Source organism: Lethenteron reissneri, chromosome 10 (assembly GCF_015708825.2).
Source record: "Lethenteron reissneri isolate LAM-NWPU_2019-01 chromosome 10, ASM1570882v1, whole genome shotgun sequence".
Lineage (NCBI taxonomy): Eukaryota > Metazoa > Chordata > Hyperoartia > Petromyzontiformes > Petromyzontidae > Lethenteron > Lethenteron reissneri.
This window is the reverse complement of record NC_083788.1, coordinates 12,970,557-12,984,185: the sequence shown is the minus strand read 5'-3', so window position 1 is coordinate 12,984,185 and position 13,629 is coordinate 12,970,557. Positions and strand designations below refer to the sequence as shown.

The 13,629-nt window shown below is 48.8% G+C and overlaps 2 protein-coding genes across 2 annotated transcripts in view; both read right to left on the bottom strand.

Moving 5' to 3' along the window:
- Positions 1-13,629, bottom strand: part of LOC133340676 (cytochrome c oxidase subunit 6B1) — a 240,484-nt gene that overhangs the window by 165,485 nt on the left and 61,370 nt on the right. The window lies entirely within an intron of this gene.
- On the bottom strand, positions 1,739-7,154 carry LOC133340615 (actin, cytoplasmic type 5). The gene is made up of 6 exons (XM_061548982.1): positions 6,991-7,154; positions 5,305-5,456; positions 4,254-4,493; positions 3,270-3,708; positions 2,856-3,037; positions 1,739-2,598 (listed from the first exon to the last, which is right to left on the bottom strand). The coding sequence occupies exons 2-6, from the start codon at positions 5,428-5,430 to the stop codon at positions 2,455-2,457; spliced, it is 1,131 nt and encodes a 376-aa protein (XP_061404966.1). The 5' UTR covers positions 5,431-5,456; positions 6,991-7,154; the 3' UTR covers positions 1,739-2,454.

Below are 13,629 nucleotides of genomic sequence, written 5' to 3'. Positions count from 1 at the left end.
ATCTCCCGTTTGGTGGCGGGTGGCGCCCTCTAGCGGTGGCACGGCGCCATCGCAACTTCCAAATTTAACCGGCGGCAGATGTCAAGATACCGCATTGCATTCCCAATGGGGGCCCTGACAAACCTTCATCATCGTCGTTGACAATCCACTGCCGGCCTCTCCACTGCTGGATGAAGGCCAAGACGTCGCCGCCACCTTTCTCGCGGCTGGGGCGCCACGGTGGTGAGATGTTAACTACCTCGCGTGGTATACAGGAGGCTGTGGGTTCGATCTCGACGCCTGCTGTATATTTGCGTCTGCATCTCTCTCCACGTAGTCGCGTGGATTTTTTTCCAGGTCCTCCGGTTTTGCCCTCGACATTTATAATCAACATCACGCGTTTAGAGCATTCACCTGCTATACATTTCTACATGACAATAAGCCACTTTGAGATTTCACTTCGCCAGGACGCTTCTGAAAATCGAAATAAAAGCTATATAGCTATAAACTCCGCCCGGTGAAATACAAAAATAGTTTAGTTGACTTGACTGTGGTGTACCCATTTATACTGATGGGTGAACAGAGGCGGTGTGTTGGATAATTTAAGATTGCCAGATTGTTTGAACAAACACGCCGGGGGATTTCCAAGTTCAGCTTTTGGCTATCGTCTTGCGGCAGGTCTGCTCATTCGTTCGAAGTGAGATTTGAGGGGAACAAACTAGTTTTGGAAGTTACAGCAATTGACATATAGCCCATGTGTCCCCTTACAAGTTACCGCTTTCCAGAGGACATTAACAAGTTTCAACTTACAAAAACTCATGGCAGCGTGCCAAGAACTCTGCATTCAATTCCCAGGCACGGTTTGAGTCGGAGCAAAAGTCCAGTAACTCCGAATCACCCAGCCCGAAGACGTTCAGTTTGATGGCCAAACAAGCCCCACACCCGCCATAGCAGAGGCCTTCATCCACTAGTTAACCGACAAAAGGACTGTACAACAAATATAAATTAAATCCTAACCTCATCCTTTTCGGAGTCGCTCTCGCCAGCTGATAATGGACATCAGCCACGCAAAAAGAGGGTTGACTTGCAGGCACCAAGACTCGGCATTGTCCCTTGATGGCAGGAAGACTATTTAAAGCAATACCTTGAAAAGTTTAGATTGCTCTTTTCGGGCAGTGTTAATGAGGGGAAGATATCGTGCACTACTTGAACACCCATTGGATTAAATGAGCTCAATTCTAATCATGTTATGGTGAATTTGGCGGCCTCTCATTCCAGATGACAGACCCTGGGGGACATTGCTGCAATACAGGTGTCGGTGGCTTGTCAACCCATCGGATAGAACTCAGGATTCCCAACCACCGCATCATTAACAAGTGCCATGGGCTTTGCCGATTTTGGTCCAACGCCTTCAAAGTCCACCAACCGACCACAATGAATGGTCAACCCCCCCCCCCCCCACAAATGGTCAAACATAAGGTGGGACTGGACTTAATCCCAGGGTGGGTTGTTTGGAGTGTTGTAAATTGTTTACCATTGCCAATGAACTGTTGTACCATTTAAACTCATTGCAGGTGTTGCAGATGGCTTGCATTTAAATCCCGGTATTTGGCAGAGCTGGCTTGGGGAGATTTTTGGACAAATGATCAGAGCCATAAGCCAGTGGGCCCAAAAACCCCTACCCCTCTACAAAATAGAATCCTGCAACAGCACACGTGTTTGTTGTGACTAGACAGACGGCACAGGAATGACAGAGCAATGCAGACATGGTCCTTTATTAATTGGTACAACCAACAAAGTCAACATGTGAAATGTGCTGCTCACAACAGGCGATACGATTTTAAACGTCACTGTTCACCTTCAACTTCACCAGAAATGGGAGTTAAGTAGTTTTAAGGCAAGTAAAAAAAATAACGACAAATTCTGGTCTGCGTACAAAACAAGCAGAGAAATTAAATGTACAGGAAATTTGAACCAGTTTTCGGACTGTTGCAACTCACGCAGCAAGTTGTATCTCAGGAGAAGACTCGAAGTCTACGTGGAATGATCTAGGAATGCACAATGCTCACCTATTAAGGGCAATAATCAAGTGCATCAGTGCGTTTTGTATCAATTCAATTAAAACTTGACCTTGCATGTTTAGTAGTACTATGGAGCAGTTAGACTTAGAAAAAGAATGGAGAGGGGCAGGCATTGACACGGCCACACGGGGGCCACCACAATGCATGGATAAACGATGGAACAATTTTTTTTAATCAATTACAGGCCCAAGAACAGAAACAAGAGCCTTCCTGCAACTCTGCCCCCAAGTCGCCCAACTCCTATCCACCCCCCAACAGTGTGAAGTGGGGGTGGAGTGATTAAACAGAGGAGGATCCCCTTTGTTAAGACATCGCGACTCCTAAGAGTGGCGGCACAGGGGGGACGAGACGCAGGAGGGTTTGGTGGCGTTTTGTTGCCGTTTCTGCGGCTGCTTTAGAAGCACTTGCGGTGCACAATGGAGGGCCCAGACTCGTCGTACTCCTGCTTGCTGATCCACATCTGCTGGAAGGTTGACAGTGACGCCAGGATGGAGCCTCCGATCCAGACGGAGTATTTGCGCTCTGGTGGGGCGATGATCTGAGGGGGTAGAGAGGGAGAAACAAAAACCCAGGTCAGCAACCCCATGCCAGCAACGACACATCATTAATAATTTACCAGTAAACTGTTGGGGTGGTAACATTGACTGAAAACTAAATCTCGAAAGCTTTCTTTTTGTTAAGAGGACACACTTGATACAAGCAACATGGAATGGAATTTTAAATGGAAGCAACTCCCAACTTTTAAATATGTACAGATAATTTTAAATGTTGGGCAAAGGTGGTGGTGGTAAGCACCTTGATCTTCATGGTGCTGGGCGCCAGGGCTGTGATCTCCTTCTGCATGCGGTCGGCGATGCCGGGGTACATGGTGGTGCCACCGGACAGCACGGTGTTGGCGTACAGGTCCTTGCGGATGTCCACGTCGCACTTCATGATCGAGTTGAAGGTGGTCTCGTGAATGCCACACGACTCCATTCCTGTTGGCACACGTGGTGTAAAAAGAGGGGCACACAGTTAGTGTATCATCACCTGGTGGGGGTTACTGTGAAAAGCGCAGTGCAACGTGGCGTTAAAAGAACATATGTGGGCGTTCATTAAAGACCACCAAGTCACAACTTGGGGTCCTTCTTGCAACTCAACGATTTCTTATTTTACTCTCGTTGACAGTTGTCAGATCAGTCCTATCAACCCCACTGAAGAGAACCTCACCGAGGAAGGACGGCTGGAAGAGGGCCTCGGGGCAGCGGAAGCGCTCGTTGCCGATGGTGATGACCTGTCCGTCGGGCAGCTCGTAGCTCTTCTCGAGCGACGAGGACGACGCGGCGGTGGCCATCTCCTGCTCGAAGTCGAGCGCCACGTAGCAGAGCTTCTCCTTGATGTCGCGCACGATCTCACGCTCGGCCGTCGTGGTGAACGAGTAGCCACGCTCCGTCAGGATCTTCATCAGGTAGTCGGTGAGGTCGCGGCCAGCCAAGTCGAGACGCAGGATGGCATGGGGCAGTGCGTAGCCCTCGTAGATGGGCACGGTGTGCGACACGCCGTCACCAGAGTCCATCACGATGCCGGTGGTGCGGCCGGATGCGTACAGCGACAGCACGGCCTGGATGGCGACGTACATTGCCGGCGTGTTGAAGGTCTCGAACATGATCTGTGGATGGCACGGAAAGGAGAGTTGTTAAGCATCGAATAAAACAAGGTCACGTCAGTTGGTGTCTCAATACAAACCATGCAGTTGTCACCTCACTCGAAACACAAATCGTAAAATAAGATGTGAAAAGTTCAGCCAAAAAGATGCAAAAGGAGCATGCGGTTATAGGGATGCAATCAGAAATGTTAAAAACAGGATTTCAAACAGTAAAACATAAACCTGATAGAAGAAAAAGGGCCATCAGCCATGATCTGCAAAGGTCTGACAACAGAAAGAAGAAATAAGGAAAAGGCACCTTTTACGTCAAGTTCCCCCTTCAATAGAAATGTCAGATATTCACAAAACTGAAATTCAAGTGGTGAAAACAAGTGACTCACAAAAACCCCAGCGATTCACCTCATCCACTCACGCAAGGACGACATGCCAAATCACCCCCCACCACCAACAACCACCACCACAACAGCACATTTTATTTGCACACCAGCGTGCACACAGAAACTTTATCCCCCACCATCACCACCACTCCAAACTGCCTCCTCCCTCACCTGTGTCATCTTTTCACGGTTGGCCTTGGGGTTGAGGGGAGCCTCTGTGAGCAGGACTGGGTGCTCCTCGGGCGCCACACGCAGCTCGTTGTAGAAGGTGTGGTGCCAGATCTTCTCCATGTCGTCCCAGTTGGTGACGATGCCGTGCTCGATGGGGTACTTGAGGGTGAGGATACCACGCTTGCTCTGCGCCTCGTCTCCCACGTAGGAGTCCTTCTGACCCATGCCAACCATCACACCCTACGCGGCAAAAAACACCAGCCACACACACGCATGTTAGAGCAGAGCACGGATGCACATCCACACTGCCTATGAGAAGTGGCACGCAGAATTGAAGTGGTTTTAGGTATGCAAAACTGTGGATTTTTCTTATAAACAAGTCATCACCACACTTGCACAGCTCCACTTGCAAAAGTCAGCTGGTCAAGTGTTGGGAGGCATGTGTGGCTGCCGAAGGCGTTGTGGACTCATTATGCCACCTACAATTTGACATTGTAGATGAAAAGTGCATTAAATATTTCTAAAAAATTTGGCCACTGTGCTTCCAATTACAACTATTTCCTGCAGGGGATTTCAATTCACCCATTTTTGAACAGCCAATTGAAAATCATAACCAGTTTCCAGAGCAATGCATGCATCGCAAAACTGGAGCGAAACACCACAAATTAAAACCTGCACATTGTGCCACAGTGTGTAAATTATTAGTCTTCCACTGGATTATGCACACAATTGTTTTTTGTTTGTATTGTTGTAACTTGCCGACCCCCCCCTACTGGATCTGTGAGGAAAGAGCTTCATAACTAATTTGATTCTTTCAATCCACATCAAGATTCCAATTCCGTGTCCATCGCGTTTCCTCAAGATGATGACAACATGCGGCTGTTGTGTGGACTATGTGGACGGATGGGTGGGAGTTGCAGTATGTGGGGGGTGGGGCGCCCAGGTGTGGGGGTCCCCAGGTATGTGGGGGTTGCCCAGGTATGGGGGGGGTTGCCCAGGTGAAGGGGATTTCCAGTTCCCATAGGGGGGGGCGGGACCCAGGTGGGGTTACCTGGTGGCGGGGCCGCCCCACGATGGAGGGGAAGACCGCGCGGGGAGCGTCGTCCCCGGCGAACCCGGCCTTGCACATGCCGGAGCCGTTGTCCACCACGAGCGCTGCAATTTCATCTTCTGCCATTTTTACTTTGTTGGGGTTTTTTGTTTCTGCAAAAGATAAGGGGGGAGGGGGTAGGGAAAGACAATAAAGTTTAGTTGGAGTCGTTACCATAAAACAATAAACTCGTGTGTCGTGATCCCAAATGCACTTTCAACCATCATCATCAAGTATTGGCATCAGCATTTTAAGAGTCTTGCCTGGATGAGCAGAGTTTGCTTTTAGAAAAAAAAAGGCCTACCCTGGTGATGTAATCTGTTGAATAACCATACATGTGTATCACGCTACACTTAACAATTAGACAACGGTAGTTGTGTATCCATGTTCACTTTAAAGAGGTAATTAATATTAAATTAGGTGCTAGGGACTCCTTATGGCAATTCGCCAAAACTCTCACAATGCAGTCGATTGAGAATAGAAAGCGATACGAGTCGCGAGGAAAACCCCAATTTCCAACGTAATCCGCCGGCTAAGCCACATTAAACACCGATCGATCTTTTTTTATCAAACAGAAATTACACATTTTTTAATCGAGTAACATTAAAACGCAAAGCAAATCAGTCGGGGCTACATTTTTCATCACCGACAGTGAACGAGTTCCCCCACCCCCCCCCCCCCCCCCAGAAATACTTAGGCTTAGTTAAAATTAAAACCATATAGTGGAATTAACTAATTAAAAAAAGTTACGCGCGAAACCAAAGTGGCGGCATTCTCCCGCCTGTCAATGGGAGGCGGCCACCGCCCTTACCCCTCCCCCTCCACGAGGGGGCGGAAACGTTGACGGCTCATGGGGGGGGGGGGGGTCAAAGGGCGCGCCCAACGGTCGCCAATGCCCGTAAATGGTCACACGGCGGCCAGCGCCGAGCCCGCGCCACTGCCATATATGGGCATGCTCGGCGACGCACGCATCCCATTGGTCGCCGGCCAGGGGCGCGCGCCCCCCCCTCTTACACCAACTAAAGCCACGCCCACAACCGCCGCCCCCCCCCCGCCCACTTCTGAAATCCGCTTAGTGGAGAATTAAGTGACGGTGGTGGGAACGGCGCTGCGTTGCCAACTATGAAAATTAAAATTGCCGTAAGGCTTACACGAATTGGTCCCCCCCCACCACCACTACCGATTTTCTCTCAGGAACAACAACACAAATTGCAGGCATTACCGATATGCATTAATAATGCGAGTTAAGTGGAGGCAGCAGCAGCAGCAGCAGCAGCTGGGACAGATGGGGTGTTGGCCGCTGTCACGCTAACAAAAGACCGGCCGGCTTTCAAAAGGACTCGGCGGCGACCCCTCCACCACACAACCAGCAGCCCAAACGACACCGCGGAGAAGCCCCAGCAGCGAGTTAAACATCCAGACACTCCGCAAAAAACCTTAAACTCAACAGTTACGAATTATTTCAACCCTAGCAACAACAAAAAAACCCCGATCTACACACAAAAGGAAAAACAAGCTTTCACAACATCAAGCGCTGCCGCTTGTTACACACAATGATAACTAGTTACAAGTTTGTGTTTAAGCGCTAGTTACTCGTTAACAACTCAGCTTGCGTGCATTTCCATAGAGGCCGGGCGTGTCCCTTACCTTTTTAAGAGGCAGAAGTGAGCGTGGGAGACGAGGGCGAGCGTAGAGCAGCAGCGCACAGACGGGGCCGCCCGCCCGTCCCACCCCGCTTATATAGGCCCGGCCGTCCCAAGCGCCATTCCCTTATATGGGCATATTTGGCGAGGCTCGCTCCCCATTGGCTCACGACGCCACGCGCGAGCCCCGAGACGGCTGGGTTGAGAGAGAGGGGGGGGGGATGTGAGGGGCGGGGTAGTGCGGGGGGGGGGGGTGCGGGGGAGGGGAGGGGGGGGAAGTTAGAGGCTTCCGTTTTCCCCGCTACGGTTGCAAGAAATGCATGGGGGGAGAGTTGGGGGGGGTGTTTGTGTGGAGTTCTTAGTTCCTTTATCGCTGTGGGCCCCCTTCTTTATCGCGACACGCAATGCTCTATTGTCCTTAAATGGTAAATTCATTCATCACTCGGCTGCCTTGCATGAGACTCAAGTTCCAGTGGTACAAAAGTCAATTGAAAGATGACATAAAGGCAAACACGCTGCACTGTAAACTAACCATCCCCAAACGCCTCCGGGAACACGCCCTAACTCCACATCATCAACAATCAGCAACCATGATTCACAGCTCAACACCATCAACACCCCCATCGCCTCTTCAACACCATGATATTCGTTCCCTTAAACGCCATAATCACATAATCAACACCCATCATTGCCATCAACACCACCACCCCTCATCGTCACCACTGTTGGGAATTCACAACTTGGTGAAATGAAGTTCAGTAAATGAACCAACCGTGTTGGAGCAGGCACACGGCCACTTCAGAAACGCAGGGAGCTCCCATAACTTCTGAATAGTCGGGGTGATGTGGTGGCGGTGGTGGGGGGCGATGGGCCATATGCCGTGCCCCCCTCATTATGCGTCCTTTAGTTAAACCCCCCTTTCCCCCCCCAATGCTTAGCGACTTCACCCCAACCCCTGCCACCCCCTTCAACTTAAAACATTCTTACCCCAACCCCCAGCAAATGGCTACGGCTCACTAAAAGGGCATTGTCCATAGAAGCAGAACCTCCGTTCTCTCTCTCTCCGCAGATAAACACATTCTCTTTAGTTCTCATCAATCTACTCGTGGCTTCCCACGCCAATGCTATCAAGCGGAGGGCTTGCATGTGTGGCAGCAAATCCAGTTCTGTTAATGGCACTCCTTGCAAACTATGGGGCTGATGTTCGAACACTCAAACAAATACAACAACAAAATAGCCTACATTGTGGGGCAGCATCGGTTGCTTTTGGTGTTGAGTTTGCTGTTGCATGCAATTGGTTGCACACGAAACGGGGAGGGGATTAAAATGGGGAACTGTGTACAGTTTGACAAGAATCACTCATGAATGTAGTCTTGACCCAATTAATAATACAGTGAATTATAAAAAAAATCGTGAGGGATGAGGGGTTAAAGGCGCAGCCCTGCAGCTGCTGGCGGAGGATGCCCCCACTAGAGGGAGCGCTTGGCGGGCGGATGGAAGATTTTGTTTGTTTGTTTGGCCAGAAGACTTTAACCTCACCACACTCAGCCAGATGGTCGACTGCGAATGAACGACTCAACGTTTGAAGAGGTGAACAGCATCTCGGAACGAGAGGGGCGTGCATCGAGAGGGGAGATGGAGCGGTTAATTCAACTCGGATGGGTGGATCACTGCCGAATCGGAACAGCGAGGGATGGCGGTGGCTTCTGGAACCCTTCATCCAGCAGCGGATTGATGGTGGCTCAAGATGATACATTTATGATGATGGACCATTAACAGCGAAAAAAACACACCGCCCTCATCATCATCATCTCTTGTGTGGTGGAGGCTCTGTCAGACGAGTTATGTGTGTGCAAGTTGGCAGTGGTGAGCAGAGGTGGTGCATCTGTCAATCATCTCAGTCTGTTAACCCATAACACCTGGGGCTCTCCTTGCCAGCAGCTGCGAGCCTTCCACGCTTCACCTGCTTTCAGAGTGCACCTAGCCTGGCACAGGCCGGCGTGGTGACGTCCCCGACACTTAGTTGCGAATGTCGGCTGCTGTTGTTGTTGCAGAATGAACGTAATGGCATTCTGTTCGCACGCTCTTGAAGATACCAGCACCCAACCACCATCAGCAGTAATCATTATCATCACAGACCCACAGTGCTTTATCCACTGCCGGATGACAGCTTCCCCACGCCGATCCGATTCTCACAATGCGCCGGAGTTTTGTATCGATTCCAAGGGCGTGTAACGATCTCCGCCGCCCGCGAATCAGCTTGTCTCGATTCTTAGTCCGCGATTCGATTCACTTTTCTCCCCGTTGTGGCTGCAGGGGTTTACGACGGAGTCGCCGTCTAACGATTCGATTCATGTCGCGTCTTGATTGACAGGTCGCGATTCTATTTAAATAGCAATCGACTTTCTCGTCTGGATGTTTTACCATCAAATGTTTTGTTAATATTATTCATCTGTTTCCTCGGTTGTTTTTCCGCCTCGTTTGTAAAGTCGTGTCAGCTCCAAAAGTGAATATGTAAGCGTTTTTCTCATTCTCGAACCGTGCTTTTGGCAGTAAAATTCGTCGTAAATACCTGCGTTAGAGTTCGCGTTACAATGTAACTTAATCGATAAAAGCGCAGTGGTTGATTAGCGCGCTGCGACGTGAACCAATTGATTCCGAGTTCGATTCCCGGCCACGGCTTTTACATCATTGGCTTCACAAGTGATACCTCGACACGGTCCTGTGCCCCTCATTCCTCTATAAGCAAGTTCATTTATTTAATTTCAAGTTCATTTACTTCATTTCATGTTCATTTATTTGGTATAGCCCTGTGAGCCATTCGGCTCATGAATCGGGTGCAACCGCAACAAACAAAAAACATGAACAAGAAAACATCTTAAAGTGACTGTGACTTTGTGCAAACAGAAAATCCAAGAAAAGACAGCAAAATATTGCAGAAAAAGCACCGTACACCAACGCTGTGTGCAAACATCCCAGTGGGATGCAAGTCAAACAACAACAACAACAACAACCACAAGACCACTTAGATTAAGGCCATCAGTCTAACTCCGTACTACAACAAACAAACATGGCCAAACCAAAAAACTTTTCGAAAATCACCAATGTGGTGAAGTATGGTCAAAACAATCCGTATGCTCGACACGGCGTTGTTGGTAGGCGTTCATCGAGCAGTGGATTGATGTAAATGTGTCCAGAGATTTGTTGTGTGAGCCCGCTGCCGTAGACATCAGTGACAAAGAGCTTCATAGCTCGTCGGATTCCTCCAGGAATAAATATTCAGATTCTGTACGGATCATTGGGAGTTACATGACCACGCTGGTTAATATGGGTTGGTGAAGGCAGGGGTGGTGGTGGTTGTATAGTACCGCCACAAAGTAGAATCATTTTAAGTTCCACCAAATTAACCGAGACATCCTGGCGTGGCTGAGCCATTTCATTCTCAGGCCGTGATGGTCGTGATGAGATTACAGCTGCCCATGTTGGGAGAAATTCCACAGTCATGGTGATGGTGGGGCGATGTTGGTTGTGTTGATGATGGTGGTTTTGCGGACACCGTAGTAATGTTGGCATTGTAATGGTAACGGTGGTAGTAGTTGTGGGGTTTGGGTGTAGTGATTATGGTGGTTGTGGTGGTGGTGGTGTTGTTGGGTGGGGATTGGTGGCGTTAAGGGGGTTGTTGGTGATGGCTGTATTCACGGTGCGATGGTGTTGGGGGAGAGATGATATCGTTCGGGGTGTTGGTGGTGATGGAATTGAGGGAGTGATGATGACCACGGAGAATGTTTGTTGGTGTTGGTGGCGATGGCATTGAGGGTACAATGGTGGTGTATTGAGGGAGCTATGGGTGTGCGAGTTGGTGGTTGATGGTGGGTGATTGTGTGTGTGTGGTGTTATGCAATGTGCGTTCACGTCGGCTCTGACCGGGAGAGTGGGTGGGGAGTTGGGGCAGGCATGAGGAAGTTGAGACGCATTGGCACGCAGCTGATAAGACCTTGCGTAAAGAATTTCCCAGAATTAAAGGCGAACACACGGGTGTGATTTTATTCGCGTTTGACACGACGTACAACTGTGTGTGTGTGGATAAAGTCAAGCGCAGAGACCAGTGCAGAAAAAAACATCCATTGTTGTTGTTAATGTGGCATCACGCCTAATGTTACCCAGCCTTCATCAACCGGCACTGACCAGTGTGGTGAAGTATGGTCATATAACAGCCCCCCCCCCTCCAGCACACAACATGCCCTAATACAAGTGGGACGACAGATTGGCTGTACACGTTACACAAGGGTGTAGATGGCTCTTCTATGCACGTACATGAGTTGTACACAGACGAATGAGTATACAGGTGAATGTTGTACACACAGATGCGTACACACGTGAATGAGTTGTCCACAGGTGAATGCGTTTAGGTGAATAAGTACACACAGGTGAATGATTATCAAAGTGAATGAGAACACAGATGCATGTTGTGCAGGCGAATTTTATTTGTTACTAAGTACACGTGAATCTCTACACAGGTGGTACTAACACGAGTTATATACACACTTATGCATGAACGCACACAGGAATGTTCTCCACACTTGAATGAACACACAGGTGAAAACACGCGTGACTGAGTACACAGGTGAATGAGTTTCGATTTAAAGCTTTCGTGACTGCAGGGATTCATCTTCTTGGTTCTTTCGGTAAAGTCACGTAGAAGGGAAATAATAAAATAATAAAAATAAAACATAATAAAATCATTCTCACGACGTTTCGGCCACAACGCAAGCAGCCGTCCTCAGGTGAAGAACAGTCTGTCGGAAACACATTCAGACGCTGTCTTTCCGACAGACCTGTTCTTCACCTGAGGACGGCTGCTTGCGTTGTGGCCGAAACGTCGTGAGAATTATTTTATTGTTTTATTTATTTTATTTTATTATTTCCCTTCTACGTGACTTTACCGAAAGAACAAAGAAGAGGTGACTGAGTATACAGGTGAATGTTGTACACACAGATGAGTACACACGTGAATGAGTTGTCCACAGGTGAATGCGTACACAGGTGTGGGTGGAGCCCGGTATAAACCCAAGCCGCACTTTGGCCAGGTGAAAGTCCATGGGGAGTGGACTACCTTTTTTAGGCAAACTATTTGGCGAACCTACGTTGACAAGAGATGCACACACAACAGAATAACATCGGGTGCAGCCTTACAAAGGTAACATTTAATAGGCGACGTTTCGGGCAATGGGCCCTTTATAGCACAAAGGCCATTTACCCGAAACGTCGCCTCTCCTAGATGTACTTTTAAGGCCACTGCGTTATTGACAAAACACTTTTAGCACTCTTCTTGGTTCTTTCGGTAAAGCCACGTAGAAGAGAAATAATAAAGTAATAAAAACACAACATAATAAAATACAATTCTCACAATTGTATTTTATTATATTTGTTTAATTTTTATTACTTTATTATTTCCCTTCTACGTGACTTTACCAAAAGAACCAAGAAGATGAATCCCTGCAGTCACGAAAGCTTTAAATCGAAGCTTTTATCACTGTTAGGCGCGGGTCCATGGTTACTGCACGGGGGCGGTGGTGGTGATGATGATGGTGGTAGATGGCGCTGTAAAATCTGGTCAAAAGATAACTCGGGTGACGTGCCCATGCAAATGAGACTTGGACATCGCTTGGCTTTGGCGGCGTGATGGCACCACTTGTTCGTGTCTCACGAAACAATAGGGCCGCTAAGTTTTCAACAATAAACCCGCTAAGTTCTCAACAATAGGGCCGCTAAGTTCTCAACAATAGGGCCGCTAAGTTCTCAACAATAGGGCCGCTGAGTTCGAAACCTGACTTCGGGCACATGTGGGTGTTTGGTTGTTCTATGTTCTCGCCTTCTCCCCTTTCATCCCCCGACGGTGTAATTGTGACTTGGTCAAACGTTCCGATGTCCGAACATTTTACCCGCGTAAATTATTCAGCTGGGATGACACATCAGCAGCAGCAGCATGGCCCCCTGCTAAGAAACATCTGGGAGGACCATCGTGAAGATCAGTAGGAGGATTCCATGGGTAACATAATAACACGTGCATTTTACAACTTTGATGATGAAGCTATGGCTGACAATGCTTCTGCTGATGATAGACGTGTCGATGATTACGATAATGATGATAATAAACCTGCTGTTGGTACCGCTGCTGATGAAAATTATTAAATGATGATCCGTCAAGTAGTTTAGCGGCGGATCGACCTCCGGTCGATGGACCAGGTTCCAACTTTGTGTGGAAGTCAACAGTGGTTGTACTATGATCATACTCGCCCTCAGCCATAGTAATGGGGAATTTCCACCGCGGGATCAGGGATGTCAATGTTCATTTGAGCAGATCGCTTTGCTTCTGTAGGTGACGATGAAGCCGCTCGTGGTAATCGATGCGTCAATCGATTAACAATGTGCACTTGATAGCTCCCTGCTGGGTGTGGCAACTTCACTTTGCAATCAAAGTTCGAACCCGGGTCCAGTCAGCTCAACGTCGCCGACATTGGGAGGTTGACACCCACCACGCACTGTACCCACCCACCACGCACTGTACCCACCCATCCCGCACTGTACCCACCCACCACGCACTGTACCCACCCACCACACACTGTACCCACCCACCACACAC

Bases quoted from the DNA above. Each gene is read 5' to 3' on its own strand.
- LOC133340615 (XM_061548982.1), bottom strand. From the start codon at position 5,430: ATGGCAGAAGATGAAATTGCAGCGCTCGTGGTGGACAACGGCTCCGGC. The intron at 4,494-5,304 runs GTAACCCCACCT...TTTGCCGCGTAG, and splicing joins TGGGGCGGCCCCGCCACCAG to GGTGTGATGGTTGGCATGGG. The intron at 2,599-2,855 runs GTGCTTACCACC...CTACCCCCTCAG, and splicing joins CCAGCACCATGAAGATCAAG to ATCATCGCCCCACCAGAGCG.